We start from the raw sequence: 14,855 nt of genomic DNA, 5'->3' as shown, positions 1-14,855 counted from the left end.
GCTGATGCGCTCATGCATGCCTCAGTGTTGCTTGCCTCGAAGCGAGCATAGAAGTTATTTAGCTCGTCTGGTAGGCTCGTGTCACTGGGCAGCTCGTGGCTGTGCTTCCCTTTGTAGTCTGTAATAGTTTGCAAGCCCTGCCACATCCGACGAGCATCGGAGCCGGTGTAGTATGATTCAATCTTAGCCCTGTATTGTCGCAGGGCATAGCGGGATTTCTTGTAAGCTTCCGGTTAGAGTCCCGCACCTTGAAAGCGGCAGCTCTACCCTTTAGCTCAGTGCGAATGTTGCCTGTAATCCATGGCTTCTGGTTGGGGTATGTACGTACAGTCACTGTGGGGACGACGTCCTTGATGCACTTATTGATAAAGCCAGTGACTGATGTGGTGGACTCCTTAATGTCATCGGAAGAATCAAGAAACATGTTCCAGTCTGTGATAGCAAAGCAGTCCTGTAGTTTAGCATCTGCTTCATCTGACCATTTTTTATAGACCGAGTCGCTGGTGCTTCCTGCTTTAATTTTTGCTTGTAAGAAGGAATCAGAAGTATAGAGTTGTGGTCGGATTTACCAAATGGAGGGCAAGGGAGAGCTTCGTACGCGTCTCTGTGTGTGGAGTACAGGTGATCTAGATTTTTTTCCCTCTGGTTGCACATTTAACATGTTAATAGAGATTTGGTAGAACTGATTTAAGTTTCCCTTCATTAAAGTCTCTGGCCACTAGGAGCGCGGCCTCTGTGTGAATGGTTTCCTGTTTGCTTATTTCCTCGTCATTCAGCCACAATTCTGTGAAGCATAGGATATTACAGTTTTTGTAGGATATTCGTGATCTTACCTCGTCTAGTTTATTGTCCAATGATTGCACGTTGGCGAGTAATATTGACGGTAACGGCAGCTTTCCTAGTTGTCTTCTGCGGGTCCGGATGAGGCATCCTCCTCTTTGTCCTCTGCGTCGCTTCCTTTTGCAAATAATTGGGATGTCTGCCCTGTGGGGTGTTTGGAGAATATCGTTTGAGTCCTGCTTGTTGTTGTTGAAGAAATCTTCGTCTAATCCGAGGTGAGTGATCATTGTCCTGATATCCAGAAGCTCTTTTCTTCCGTAAGATACGGTTGCAGAAACATTATGTACAAAATCATTTACAAATATCATGGAAAAAAAACACATAATAGCACAATTGGTTAGGAGACCGTAAAACGGCTGTAACACAACAAAATGTGGAATAAGTCAAGGGGTATAAATACTTTCTTGATATTTCTGTTTTTTTGGGGGGAGGGGGGACTGAAATATTACAGCCTCGAGTCTTCTTGGGTATGACCATAAAAGTTTGGCACACCTGTATTTGGTGAGTTTCTCCCATTATTCTCTGAAGATCCCCTCCAGCTCTGTCAGGTCGGATGGGGAGCGTCGCTGCACAGCTATGTTCAGATCTCTCCAGAGATGTTCAAACAGGTTCAAATCTGGGCTCTCGCTGGGCCACTCAAGGACATTCAGAAACTTGTCCCGAAGCCACTCCTGCGTTGTCTTGGCTGCGTGCTTAGGTTGTTGTCCTGTTAGGAAGGTGAACCTTCGCCCCAGTCTGAGGTCCTGAGCGCTCTGGAGCAGGTTTTCATCAAGGATCTCTTTACTTTGCTCCGTTCATCTTTCCTTCTATGCTGACTAGTCTCCCAGTCCCTGCTGCTGAAAAACATCCCCACAGCCCGATGCTGCCACCACCATGCTTCAACGTAAGGATGGTGCCAAGTTTCTTCCAGATGTGACGCTTGGTATTCAGGCCAAAGAGTTCAATCTTGGTTTCATCAGACCAGAGAATCTTGTTTCTCATGGTCTGAGAGTCCTTCAGGTGCCAAACAAAATCATCTGCGGGCCAAATTCGACATCCAGTTGAGGATCCCTGCTGTATTCCATCTAGCCACAACCCCTTTGGCCTCATGCGATTGGGTTGCATATCCGTTGCTTATACCCCATGATCAACATACATCGAGTTCATGTTTATCTAATGTTGCGAAACTGAATCCTGGTTTCTCTGTTGCTTTTAGACTTCGGGCTGAAAACAGCAGAGAGATATTTGACATGCAGGAGAAGTGAGAGGTGAAATATTCTGGTACACTAGTAATTGTTAACACGTGTCCTGGCACATTAACCACGCCGTCCACTTTTAAACAGTTCCTTCTGGGCTCTGTTATCTAAAACTTTTCTGTGACACAGTTTCCTGCACATTTCGCTCGATTCATGTAATTGGATGTGCCTGAGCAGATTTGTTCAATTCCTAGAAAGGAACATGTTTACTCTACTTTTGGCTATGTCACTGTGGTGTTAACGACCTTAGACATGATGAGGACTTAGAAATTAGCAATTTTTCACACTGCAATTTCCCAGCCATATCCTCAGAGGATTTGATTTACTTTAGTGGACAGAAGTGTGTGCTTGTGCATGCTTGCTGCTGTGTGAGTGTGTTTATGCACGTACCCTGTGGACATTCAAGTATGCCACCAATATGGAATTGTATCCCACCCTAACTACATACCTCCCCCATTGTAGCTCACTCCTCAACCTGGCTCTAGCTCTCCCTGGCCCTAACTCAGCAGTAGGTATAGGCCAGGGTTCTCCTCCTCTGTCTGTATGATGGCTTGCTATTCAACAAAAGTCCTGGTGTCAAAACAGCCATATGGAGGAGTGAAAGGCTGTGTCAATGTTGCCCTAGCCGGTCGCAGAGGGACGGAATATGTGGCACGCCGATTGACTTGACTTAAAGGAGATAGATGGCCTTTAAAGCCCCCTTTCCTACAGTCTGGGGGACGGGGAAGGAGGACAGTACAACAGAGCTATGTCAACAAGTACGTTTGGAGCTTATAGCTGCTATTTATAAAGGGGCAATAAAACAATCTACAGTGTCAAAGGAAAGCTGTCAGTCCCACTAGACTTTGCTGAGCTGCAGGGAGAGGAAACACTTGCAATAGGAGGCGAGGCCTCTATTCCTCCAGCTCGCCTCACTATCCTCCCATTGAAGCTCATGTTTGTGTATCGGGGGGCAAGGCTAATGAATTAGCATTCAGAATAGGGCGGACGCACGCATTGGAGTGTGCGTTGGTGTTTGTGATTCACATCATCCTGTTTGGCTAGAAGACATAGTGTTAAGTCCCCCTCAGGGTCTCCCAAGATCTGGATTGAAGCACAACAAGTGCCTTCTCATAAACAAGATGTTCTTCTCATAAACAAGGTCAGAAAATTTTCACCAAAATACCTTTCACTCTCCCTTGTTTTGTTGACACACAATGCCCAAAGATAAATGACTCTGAGAATCATTTAACAAAGGGACAAACTCCATTGGGAGATTGACATTTGATGGCAGTAGAAAGTTCTAATCTGAGATAGATTGTTTTGTTCATATGATGGGGCTGTTGGTCGGATGTTTTACGTTTCGTATTCCGCTATTAGCGCCTTGTTATTTCATAGTGAAGCCCACTTTGTGCAGCAGACATTGTTGACAAGGTCATTGTCTATTAACTGTCACCAGGCAACAGTGGTGGCTACCCCCTTCCTGCAACTTCATTACTGGCTTTCTCTTAAGTATCAAAGCTGTAACGCTACCTTTATATTTAAAAGGTTTATGTAAATGTATTACTGTGATTTCAATTTTGGTAGAGCTCACAAATGAACTTGTTACACTTTGAAGACACCCCAAGGAATGGAGATGCAGTACTGTAACTCAAACTGTCAGTTCACCATACCAGGTAGTAGAGACGAAACAATTGATTAGACTTTTAGTTCTCTGCGTTTCTTTGAAGTTTTCTCTTTCTTGTGGCCTTTCAAGCTAAACTCCCGAGTGGAGGTTACAAGGATAAAAGCAAATCTGCGTCTGGGGCATCAAATAGCAGGAATTAACACCTGGAGGCCTTTGAGATGAGCTTTCTCCTGCGCCAAAGGCTCCAAACTCCCTTCCCTCTCTGAGATCGGTTCACCAAGTAGATAAGGGAGTTTTTGGGAGTTGGAGGCATGTGGATAAAAGCAGTGTTTAAAGGTTTTCTTTGACACTGCCTGAGCCTCTCTCCACAGCAGTCAAGGAAAGTCCGGCAAAGCTTCTCTGCTCAAATCAAATCAAATGTTATTTGTCACATGCTTCATAAACAACCGGTGTAGACTAACAGTGAAATGCTTGTGAATGTGTGTGTGGCGGCAGCATGCATGTTGTGCGCATGTTGTGTGTGTGGGCGTATGTAATGTGTGTATGTGTGTGTTGGGGTGTCAGCGTAAGTAAGTGTGAGTGTGGGTAGAGTCCAGTGTGTGTGTGCATAGTCAGTGTACATTTTTATTTTACCATTTAACTAGGCAAGTCAGTTAAGAACAAATTCTTATTTACAATGGCTGCCTACCCCGGCCAAACCCTCAGCCGGACAAAGCTGGGCCAATTGTGAGCTGCCCTATGGGACTCCCAATCATGGCCGGTTGTGATACAGCTTGGAATCAAAGCAGGGTGTGTATTGACCCCTCAAGCTTAATTGTAGTCCACCTATGGCCAATTCAAATGTTAGGACATGATTTAAAAAGAAACACACCTGTCTATATAAGGTCCCACAGTTGAAAGTGCATGTATGAGCAGAAGCTATACCATATCAAGTCCAAGCTATACTATACCAAGTCCAAGGAACTGTCTGTAGATCTCTGAGATAGAATTGTGATGAGGCATACAGTACCAGTCAAATATTTGGACACACCTACTAATTCAAGGGTTTTCTTTAGTTTTACTATTTTCTACATTGTAGAATAATAGTAACGATAAAATATGGAATCATGTAGAAACTAAAAAAGTGTTAAAAATAAATAAATATATTTTATATTTGAGATTCTTCAAAGTAGCCACCCTTTGCCTTGATGACAGCTTTGCACACTCTTGGCATTCTCTCAACCAGCTTCATAAGGTGTGGAATGCATTTCAATTAACAGGTGTGCCTTGTTAAAAGTTCATTTGTGGAATTTCTTTCCTTCTTAATGCGTTTGAGGGTGTGATCGATGCTGAATGGGTGTAGACAAAGAAGAGCTCTTCAGTACTCTAGGTATCAAAACATTCAAGGGCCATTTTCTCAAAAGTGAGGTTAAAAGTTGATCAACTTTCAAAGCGGAATTACTTTCCCATTGTTCCTCAACTGTAGTATATGATATACCATTTTCTATAACTACTTTTATCCAATGTAAAATAAAAACTAAAAAAACACAATTTCAAATGTTGCTACATAAGACTGAATCAAGCCGGTCTGTCACAAATGTGGAATAAGTCATGGGTGGATGAATGAATACTTTCTGAAGGCACTTTACATACGGTCACTGTGGGGACAACATCATCGATGCACTTATTAATGAAGCCGGTGACTGATGTGGTAAACTCTTCGCTATTGTCAGATGAATCCCGGAACATATTACATTATGTGCTAGCTAAACAGTCCTGTAGCTTAGCATCTGCTTCATTGGACCAATTCTGTATTGAGCACGTCACTGATACTTCCTGTTTGAGTTTTTGCTTGTAAGCAGGAAGCAGGAGGATAGATTTATGATCTGATTAGCCAATGGGAGAGCGAGGGAGGGCCTTGTATGCTGATCTAAAGGTGACATTCTGGTAAAAATTATGTAAAATGGATTTCAGTTTCCCTGCATTAAAAGCACCGGCCACGAAAAACGCTACATCTGGTTTGAATTTTCTCGTTTGCTTATGGCCCTATACAGCTTGTTAGGTGCAGTTTTAGTGCCAGAATCGGTTTGTGGTAGGAGGCATTCGCTCTATTGTTTCCTGACTTCAGATACTGACTTTAAACTGAAATGTCCTTGAGAACAAGCTCCTCTGAACTTCAGACCACAAAGCCTTCTTTGAGATGGAGGGAGGAAGATGGTGAGGGGAACGTGTGTTTTTCACATTGCCTGTGTTTTCACAGCGCATTTGCAAACCATCCTCTGAATAGTTGTAGAGCAATCTTGGCGGGCTCCTCATTGCTTCTGCCAATTGGCCAGAGTGTCTGTGTGTTCCTCTATGGGAGGGTGGACATCCATGCAAGCATACCAATGATAACATGCAACCTTCTCCCATCACAAAGCCAAGGCCCAAGTCCAAGAACGTGACAGACAACAGAGGAGACATACAATTAAGTGCACAGTCTTTAAAGGGTGACTGCACTTCCTGATTTGGCGTCGTTTTGAAGATTGCTCATTAAGAAATGCTAGTGGCCGTCACTAAAGCCAAACAAGAGTTGTCTTGGGGGTGTGGTTTGATATGGGTGTGTTATGTTCGCGTATCGTACCCTGGCAGGTACTGTTGTTTGTCCCTCCTGAGTCACCGTAGCAATAACATAGCCACTTCCTCAAAATGGTCACTTCCTTTAACAATAGTCAGAATTAAGATGAATCAAGAAATCTGAAATTCATTCAGATGTTTTTGCCAGAGCAGGTCTTAGTCGTGCAATTTTGCATCTTGCTAAGGTGTTTGTTGCAGTATTTCTCAAGTTAAAAAAGGTGCTAGTAAAACTAGTCAGTGCACTGCATACGGTCTATCGAGTCGGGAAAGTCTGGCTGCGTGCCCCGGACTGTTTTCTAAGAACAATAACATGTCTACAACTTCATCATCTGCAAGCTTTCAAAGTAGCTATCTAAGTTCCAACTCTGTCCCCTTTTCTTTTCCTTTTTTAATGAAGCTAGCAAGTAGTAGCTAGCAAGCACATTGAGCAGCCAGGCCACAATCAACTTATCAAGTCACTGCCGAGTGGCGACGTGTGTGCTTCATGCCATTTTGTTTTGTACAACTACCAGAGTGTGTGTTGGTCTGTCGGGCAGTGTTTCTTTAGGAATCATGTTGCAAAACAGGTCGCGGGAACACAAGATTCTTGCAAATGGGTTTTTGGAATATTGACAAGTTGCAGTTGTTATTCAGGTGTGCTCTGATCGTCTCAATTCTAATTTTGCCCCCCAAAAAGTGTCACATTTGAGGGATTGACAAACACTTCAGCAAGTGGCCACTCCATAAAGGGATTAGGGCCAACAGTTATTTTAGCATAACATTGGCAACGTGTTGTCTTATGTAAACAAGTTTGAGGCGCTTCGTAATAGGTTCTGGCTGCAATGATTGTAGCCTAGCTGTTAAGAGCGTTGGGCCAGTAACCGAAAGGTCTCTGGTTCAAATCTCCAAGCTGACTAGGTGAAAAATATGTTGTTGTCCCCTTGAGCAAGGTATTTAACTATAATTGCTCCTGTAAGTCACTCTGGATAAGAGTGTCTGCTAAATGACTAAAATGTACAAATATTGTGCAATCAGCACAGCAGCTTCTCTAAGTGGTCACTGGGTACATGTGCATGATCGTAATCCATACCCAAACCTCCAGTAAGGCATGACGAACTCACTTACAAAACTCAGTTTTGGATGAGACAGGACTTGAGACAGGACCAAAATTATCCTATTTACACTTTGTAGTCAATTTTGACACTAGAATAATGACTCATATCAATGCTACATAGAAACAACTTCACTGGTTTTAAACGACCTAAAGGCAGCTGACCTTTAAAGCTTCACACCAAAATGATATACCTGTACCTGCCTAGTTATATCAATATATCAGTCCATGCAAACACATCAGAGCTGTGCTACTGTGTGTCTTAAGTGCAGTACTCTACGCATCACACAGTAGAGTACAGTATGTCAGCCTGGCCCGCCTCTCCAGCGTACATTTCCACCGCTCCCCTCAAGGTGCCTTCATGCCCATCAGCCACCATTTCCAAGACATTTGGCCTCATTTTGAAATTCCTGCATTCACAACATTTACCCAGGTATTTCCTGACATAGCAGGCCCCTTGCCAATCTGTGGATTTCCTGCATAAGCTGCTGCTTATGAGAGAGAAGCGTGCTTGGCAGGTATGCATTATTCAATATTTTATGCTGCAAAGAGGGATAAGCCTGCAGTGTGTAGAGGGTTAAATGACTCTGTCCTGTCCACCCTAAGCTCCCCTAACTCAGTCCATACCTCATCTGCCCTCAAGGTGAGACAGAGGTACCGTCACCATTAGTTTTAGAGAGTCGGCGTTTAGCCCTGAGTGTAACCACAGCTGAGCAAACACACGGTCAGACAACTAGGCTGCTGGCCTCACATTCCTCTGTTAGAGCTGGAGAGCAGAGCAGAGCACACTGGAGGCAGGCTGCTCCTCTCCTAGAAAATACCCATTAGATCGGAGATCCCTGGGGTTAGCCAGAAGGTTAGGCTAAAGACTAAGGGCCACAGAGCTCCTGAACCAGGCCAGGACTATGCACATGAGCTGTCTGTTATGCAATCGACTAGTTCTGGCCAAACCAAGTTCTCATCAACAGTGATATCAGATATTATTCTGTTGCAAACTGGTACCACTGACAGGAACTGTAACAGTGTAGCAAGATAATATATAAGCAAACATATACACACACATGGTAATTTAAGATGCCATGTCCTATGTAGATCTATGGGCTTAGTGTGTTGGCAGAGCAGGGTGCTGAGTTGGCAGAGCCCCCTGGCGCTCCATCTGGCTCCTGGACCAGCTCTCTTCCTGTTTTGTGCAGGGCTGTTTATTCAGCAGACCCTGGCCTGGCCTGAAGCAGATCTGATCTGCTCTGCTCGCCATCGAATGGGACCAGCTCAAAAACACACACACACACACACACGCACACACACACACACACACACACACACACACACACCTATACAGAGGCTATCCTCTGTATACCCCTCCGCCTTGTCACAACACAACTGATTGGCTCAAACGCATTAAGAAGGCACACCTGTTAATTGAAATGCATTCCAGGTGGCTACCTAATGAAGCTGGTTGAAAGAATGCCAAGAGTGTGCAAAGCTGTCATCAAGGCAAAGTGTGGTTATTTGAAGAATCTCAAATATAAAATATATTTTGATTTGTTTAACACTTTTTTGGTTACTATATGATTCCATATGTGTTATTTAATAGTTTTGATGTCTTCAATATTATTCCACAGTGTAGTAAATAGTACAAATAAAGAAAAACTTTTGACCGGTAGTGGACATAGCAACACTTCCCCTGTAGACATTCCTGTCTTTTCAATAGATGTTACCGTATATCCTTGTATTCTTACTGCCATATCATCAAATGTGTGGTCTAAGTAAGTCTCAGAAATGGCGAATGTATTCATATTTTCTAAGATTAGCAAATTACTCATCTCATGAAATTTGTTTCCGAGGCTACATATATTTATATGAGCTAACTTGAACCCTTTCCCGGGTAGCTTACCTAAAACTGAACTCATAAGGGTAAGAGGTTTTATTTCTAATAATTATATTTCTGATAATAACAAAGAAGAGATGCCTTCCCTGGTTTAGCTCGGCTGCAGCAGGGTGCTCTATTCTTCGTGCCAATTCTGCATAGCTGTCTTACTGAACTGTTGGTTTCTTCTGATTGGGATGTTGTCCTGTTAGCATGGGGGTGGTGGGGTGAGGAGGTGCTGTCCACTCTGGAAGAGGCCCGATGGTGCAGGGCGGTGTTTCCCCCTCTTTGGATGTGTCATGTAGAAATGCATGATAGGATTCTTTGTCTAGGCTTTCAGCATATAGCAGTATGGTGGTGTATAGCATAAGAAAACAGTCTTTAAAAAATACTTTACTCACTCAAAACGATATCTTTGAGAAGACTGAGGTCTATAAATTTGAATATTTTAGTTGACTTAAAGTGCAGGTGCAATTGTGTCATACTTTTTGGTGTCAATTTGACATCATTAGGCACTAATGATCTCTGTCTCTTTTATCCCAACTAATCCACAACTAGGTAATCACATCTTTACACTACTTCTCTATCTGCATTGTTGTGAACATCCTGCTTTACGGAACAACCTCTCGGTTCTTTCTCTGAACTTCCCCTTAACTCTTTCCCCTCCAGACACACCTTCTGGCAGTACCGTAAGGAGAACCCTCAGTCCCGTGTGGGGGAGCCTCCTCCCGACGGCTTGCCAGGCTTCAACAGTGGCGTGATGCTGCTGGACCTAGGGGCCATGCGGACCTCAGCCCTCTACAACCAACTCCTGGAGCCCAGAAACGTGGCCCAGCTGGCTGACCAGTACCACTTCAGGGGCCACCTGGGGGACCAGGACTTCTTCAGCATGATCGGCATGGAACACCCAGGGCTGTTCCACCAGTTGGCCTGTGGCTGGAACCGCCAGCTGTGTACCTGGTGGAGGGAGCATGGATATGGGGATGTGTTCCAGCTCTACTACCGCTGTGAGGGGCCGGTGTATATCTACCATGGAAACTGTAATACGCCCATACCCGATGACTGAGTTGGGACCTCGTAATATATTTCCCTAAATGGTGGGTCTGTTTTGTGGTGAACTCATTGGAGGTTTTGGCTCAAGACTGGGTTCTGGAGAGAAAAAAGATATTAGCTACACAACTTTCTGGGTCACAACAAAACTCCAAAAGGTCTTAGTTTAGCCATGTGGCAACAAAAGTTTTGGAATCGAAACCATTTCTGTACTGTACCACTGCTACTGTAAACATTGCTCCCACTCCTGCCCCCTGCTGGACAGGTGTGCAATACAGTCAGTACAAGGCATCTCACTCACTCCACTAATGTCAAGTGATGCTAATGATAAACGTGGAGCATAAAGAGACCTTGCTGGTGAAAATTGCCGAATGCCATACTTTGTTCTCTCAGTTCACTTTTTGGAACATTTAACATTCTTGAAGAATGTTGGACTGTGGTGCAAAAAATAATGGTTAGCGTGCATAAGAGAAAATGGCAAACCTTCACCAACAAAAATAACTCTTTACATAGAATATTCCTGACAAACTGTAATAATACCCTGGTGTAATGTATGAGAGAATATGAGCTGATTAGTGTGAGTATTTTATCTGTGCTAATGTGTGTTTGCTGTGTATCATGGTAGTCAGTCTGGATTTGTCTGTCTCTCTCTCTTTTCTCCCTCTAATCAGCGCAAGATTAGGTGAGGGTTAACAATCAGTGCTCATTCACATGTAGTTCAACTAGTGATTTAACTACATTTTGCAGTAGCTTGGTGGTAGTTTAACTAAATTCGAATCTTGGTAGTGTTTTCAGTAGTTAATTACTTGTTTTGCTATGTAGGGATGTAGATAACTACTGGAATTACACACTACTTATTTTGCAAAAATAAAATATATGTGCTGTATGCAATCATTTCATTTCTTTTACAAAGCATCAGACCTGCCTAAATCTCACTTGAAACATAATTTTTGTGTTAAATAGGCTAAATTACACCTTCTGGTTGCATATCACCCTAAAGTGTAGTCTATGGCATTTCAGATTTGTTCACCTAGTAGTGTGGATTTAGTGAAGTACTTTTTCAAAGTAACTTTAGTTAAATTAACTATATATTTTTTAAGGGTAGCTTTAGTGTAGTTTAACTTATTCCAGTGTGAAGTAATTGGTAGCTTGGTAAACTATATTTTCAGAGTAGCTTCCCTGTTGTTTACCAATGCTGGACTCTTTTCTGGCAGGGTGAGTGGGCAGGAAGTACGACGCACTGACACCCACTAGGACATCCCAGTGACTGCGTAATGGAGAGAAAAGAGGGGGAGGGGAGAGGGCGGTACAGGTGAGGGATGATGGGCTACACATACAGATGCTTGGCCCACACACAAACATATATTTTCGAGTGAGATTTAGCCACCATTGTGACTACATATTGACCCCGTTTTGTTTGTCTCTGTGTTACCTGGAGCTGACGTTAATATATATGCCATTTAGCAGATGCTTTTATCCAAAGCGACTTATTCATGTGTGCATACATTTTACGTATGGGTGGTCCCGGGAATCTAACTCACTCTCCTGGCATACTCTACCCACTGAGCGACAGAGAGTAGCAGAAATCCCACTCAGGAACTTTGATATTTACCTTTATTTAACTAGGCAAGTCAGTTAGGAAACCAATTCTTATTTTCAATGACGGCCTAGGAACAGTGTCAGTTCTGTCAGGGGCAGAATGACAGATTTGTACCTTGTCAGCTCGGGGGTTTGAACTTGCAACCTTCCGGTTACTAGTCCAACACTCTAACCACTAGGCTACCCTGCCGCCCGATATGCCAGTAGAGCAGGGTTCCCCGACTGATTTTATTTGGCGCCCCAAATTTTCTGAGCAAATCATTTTTTTATTGTTAGACATAAAAGGCTGTAAAAACCCCAGCAAAGGAGCTCCAAGTGATAACATTTTTAGACATCTGTTCCAAAGTATTCCCCAAAAATAATAGAGAGATATGTGATTGTATACAAATGTAAGCAAGGTTTGAAATTATTATGTTTCAGTGAAATATTATATCTGTTTGGGCTTCTTGCAGTCAATTTGCAGTTATTTACAAATTATTTGTAAGTTACAGACGCAATTTAACCTCCCATGTTATTGTAATGTTGAGAGGTTAGCATGACACACTACATTATTTACCATTCATTTCTATTGGGCACAAAATACTCTGAAACACAACTAAAACAAACATCAAATTCATCCAACAAATTCGTAGTCACAAGCTTAATGTAGTCGTTGCGTGCTATGAATATGGGACAAAATACTTCACTTTTTACTACTTTAAAACATATATAAGTGAATGTCCCAATATTTTTGGTCCCCTAAAATGGGGGGATTATGTATAAAAGTCCTGTAATTTCTTAACGGTTCACCCGATATGGATGAAATTCCGCTCAAATTAAAGCTGACAGTCTGCAGTTCAACCTGTTAGTCATTGTACCATTTCAAATCTAAAGTGCCGGAGTACAGAGCCAAAGAAACAAAACATTTCACTGTCCCAATACTTTTGAAGCTCACTGTACATAAGTCATCTGAAGGCAAGCTAATGAGGTCACTCTTTTTTGGATTTGGTCCATTGTATGTACCCTGCGAGTCTATAGAGCAGACTAAGTACAGTTGAACCTAGCAATCAGCCTGCAGGTAAGAGGAATCGACTGCTCTGACACATCAACCTGTGTACAGTGTGTTGTAATGCCAGATCATATCAAGGTTAAGGATAAGCCACTCCAGAACATATAGAATAACATGCAATAGGAAAGATCATCTGCTATTGTTGTATGATGACGGAGCCAAAGTCATGTCTTTTTTAAATTTGTTGAGTGAGACTGAATCTCTTGTATTTTGTGTTGTTTTTTTGTGCTTGTCAAGTTAACGTCTAGGTTTGGCTCTGGGTTATGTCTTTTACATGTTTTTGTGTTGCTGCTTTTGTACTGTACTTTTTTGGTTTTTGAAAGGTTAACCATTGTCTCATTTAGGTAATGTGGATGTGCATATGATTATTAGCTGTGTTCTGTTGTATTGTGGTAGTGTCAGTGCCACTCGTTTGTGTCATATTGTGCAATGAAATTTCAAAGGGCAGGGGTTCAGAAGACCCAACTATACTTTCTCTCAAGTGTCTTTAAATTATCTGGCTGCATTTCAAACCACTGAATGGCCGCAAATGAATGTAGGAACCCCAAAATGTTATGTTATGTTTTCTTCAAGGGCATATTCAGCAAAAACGGGTACTCAACACAATAAACGTATATGCACTACGTACTGTATTTAAAACAAATCGCAATAATGCAATCTGTGCACAGCATTTTCATAACCGGTCTCCTCGAAGATACCACTTTAACATTGACTGACAAGGAGTATGTCATACTTCTATGCCGCATTCTTCTCTACATTGAATGGTAACCACGTTGTCACTTCTGATACTTTTCTGTAATATTTACCTTTGCCACCTTGAAAGGATCTCTAATCAGTCTTTCACGTACCTTGGTTTTTATCATATTTGCTGAATAAATCATCAAAACATTTTGGACATTTGTGTTTCATGCTATTGTAATGCTAAATTAAAGTAACATTATGAATAGAGTAGATAATCTGTTTCATGTGAAATTCAGACAAAGGTCGTGTCCCAAATCGACAAGGATGCTGCCTTTTTGTGGCCACATTTCAAGCAGGACTAAAGAGAATAAGATGCATTTTGAAGGGTGATTTTGAAGTCCGCTTCAATATATCTTTCGCCAGGTAGGATATTCATAAATGGCAGAATCTGATTGTACTTTTTTGCAAAGTAGATGGTTTTGTTTATTTTAGTTAGTATTATGAATATATTTAGCATATTTTTCACATTCAAAGTTTGTTTGCGTGTACCGCCAGAAAGAAGAAGAAGAAGAGGAAGAAGAAATGAATGGCTGACAAAAGTCCCCGCTTCAGAGAACATTTAACAGTGAGCATATAGAATAACTTTGTCAAATGTGAGTATAATGTTTGTGCTTACAAAATTATTTTAAAATATTCAACAAATTCCTTTATTATTAAGTTTTTTTATTCAATAATTTGAACATACAACGCCATGTTTTCTTTTATCAGCCCACTAGCCAAGCTAGCTATCCAGCTAACAATTTACACAATGATCTAATGTTCGCTGCTAGCTGGCTAGCAAGCAATCTCATCCAAATGAGTTGATCAGCTCTTTAGATAAACAACTAAACTGACTAATTGTGAATTCAGGAATGTTTAAATTATGAACGCCCGGAATATTTTTAAATCCTGGTGAACTTGCTAGCCAGCCAATGACAAATGTAGCAAATATGTTTTTCAATCTGTTTATAGGGACTCAAGATGGCAACTGAACTGATAGCTAGTTCACTTCACTTAATTTGCAAACACATTCCCAACTGGTTTGTAAGTTAGAATTTTTAAAATCATTAGCTGATTAAAACCGTAAGAAATGCATCTAGCCGCAGTTCTGCTCAATCGAGGCTTAATAGGTAGCCAAGTCATTTGTGTATTGATTCTTACATTGTTTCATATGTACCACAAATGTAGATGAAATAAGTAACATT

General features: G+C 42.0%; 1 protein-coding gene across 1 annotated transcript in view; it reads left to right on the top strand.

Annotated features, from left to right (window-relative positions):
* Nucleotides 1-13,819, top strand: part of xxylt1 (xyloside xylosyltransferase 1) — a 72,390-nt gene extending 58,571 nt beyond the window's left edge. The window contains exon 5 of the mRNA XM_021574921.2: nt 9,903-13,819. Within this exon, the coding sequence (XP_021430596.1) occupies nt 9,903-10,299 (397 nt within the window). The 3' untranslated portion in view covers nt 10,300-13,819. The remainder of the gene's footprint in view (nt 1-9,902) is intronic.
* Nucleotides 13,820-14,855: the final 1,036 nt, after the last annotated feature.

The sequence above is a fragment of the Oncorhynchus mykiss genome, chromosome 1 (genome assembly GCF_013265735.2).
Source record: "Oncorhynchus mykiss isolate Arlee chromosome 1, USDA_OmykA_1.1, whole genome shotgun sequence".
NCBI classification, from domain to species: Eukaryota; Metazoa; Chordata; class Actinopteri; order Salmoniformes; family Salmonidae; genus Oncorhynchus; species Oncorhynchus mykiss.
This window is presented reverse-complemented; position numbering and strand designations above follow the sequence as displayed.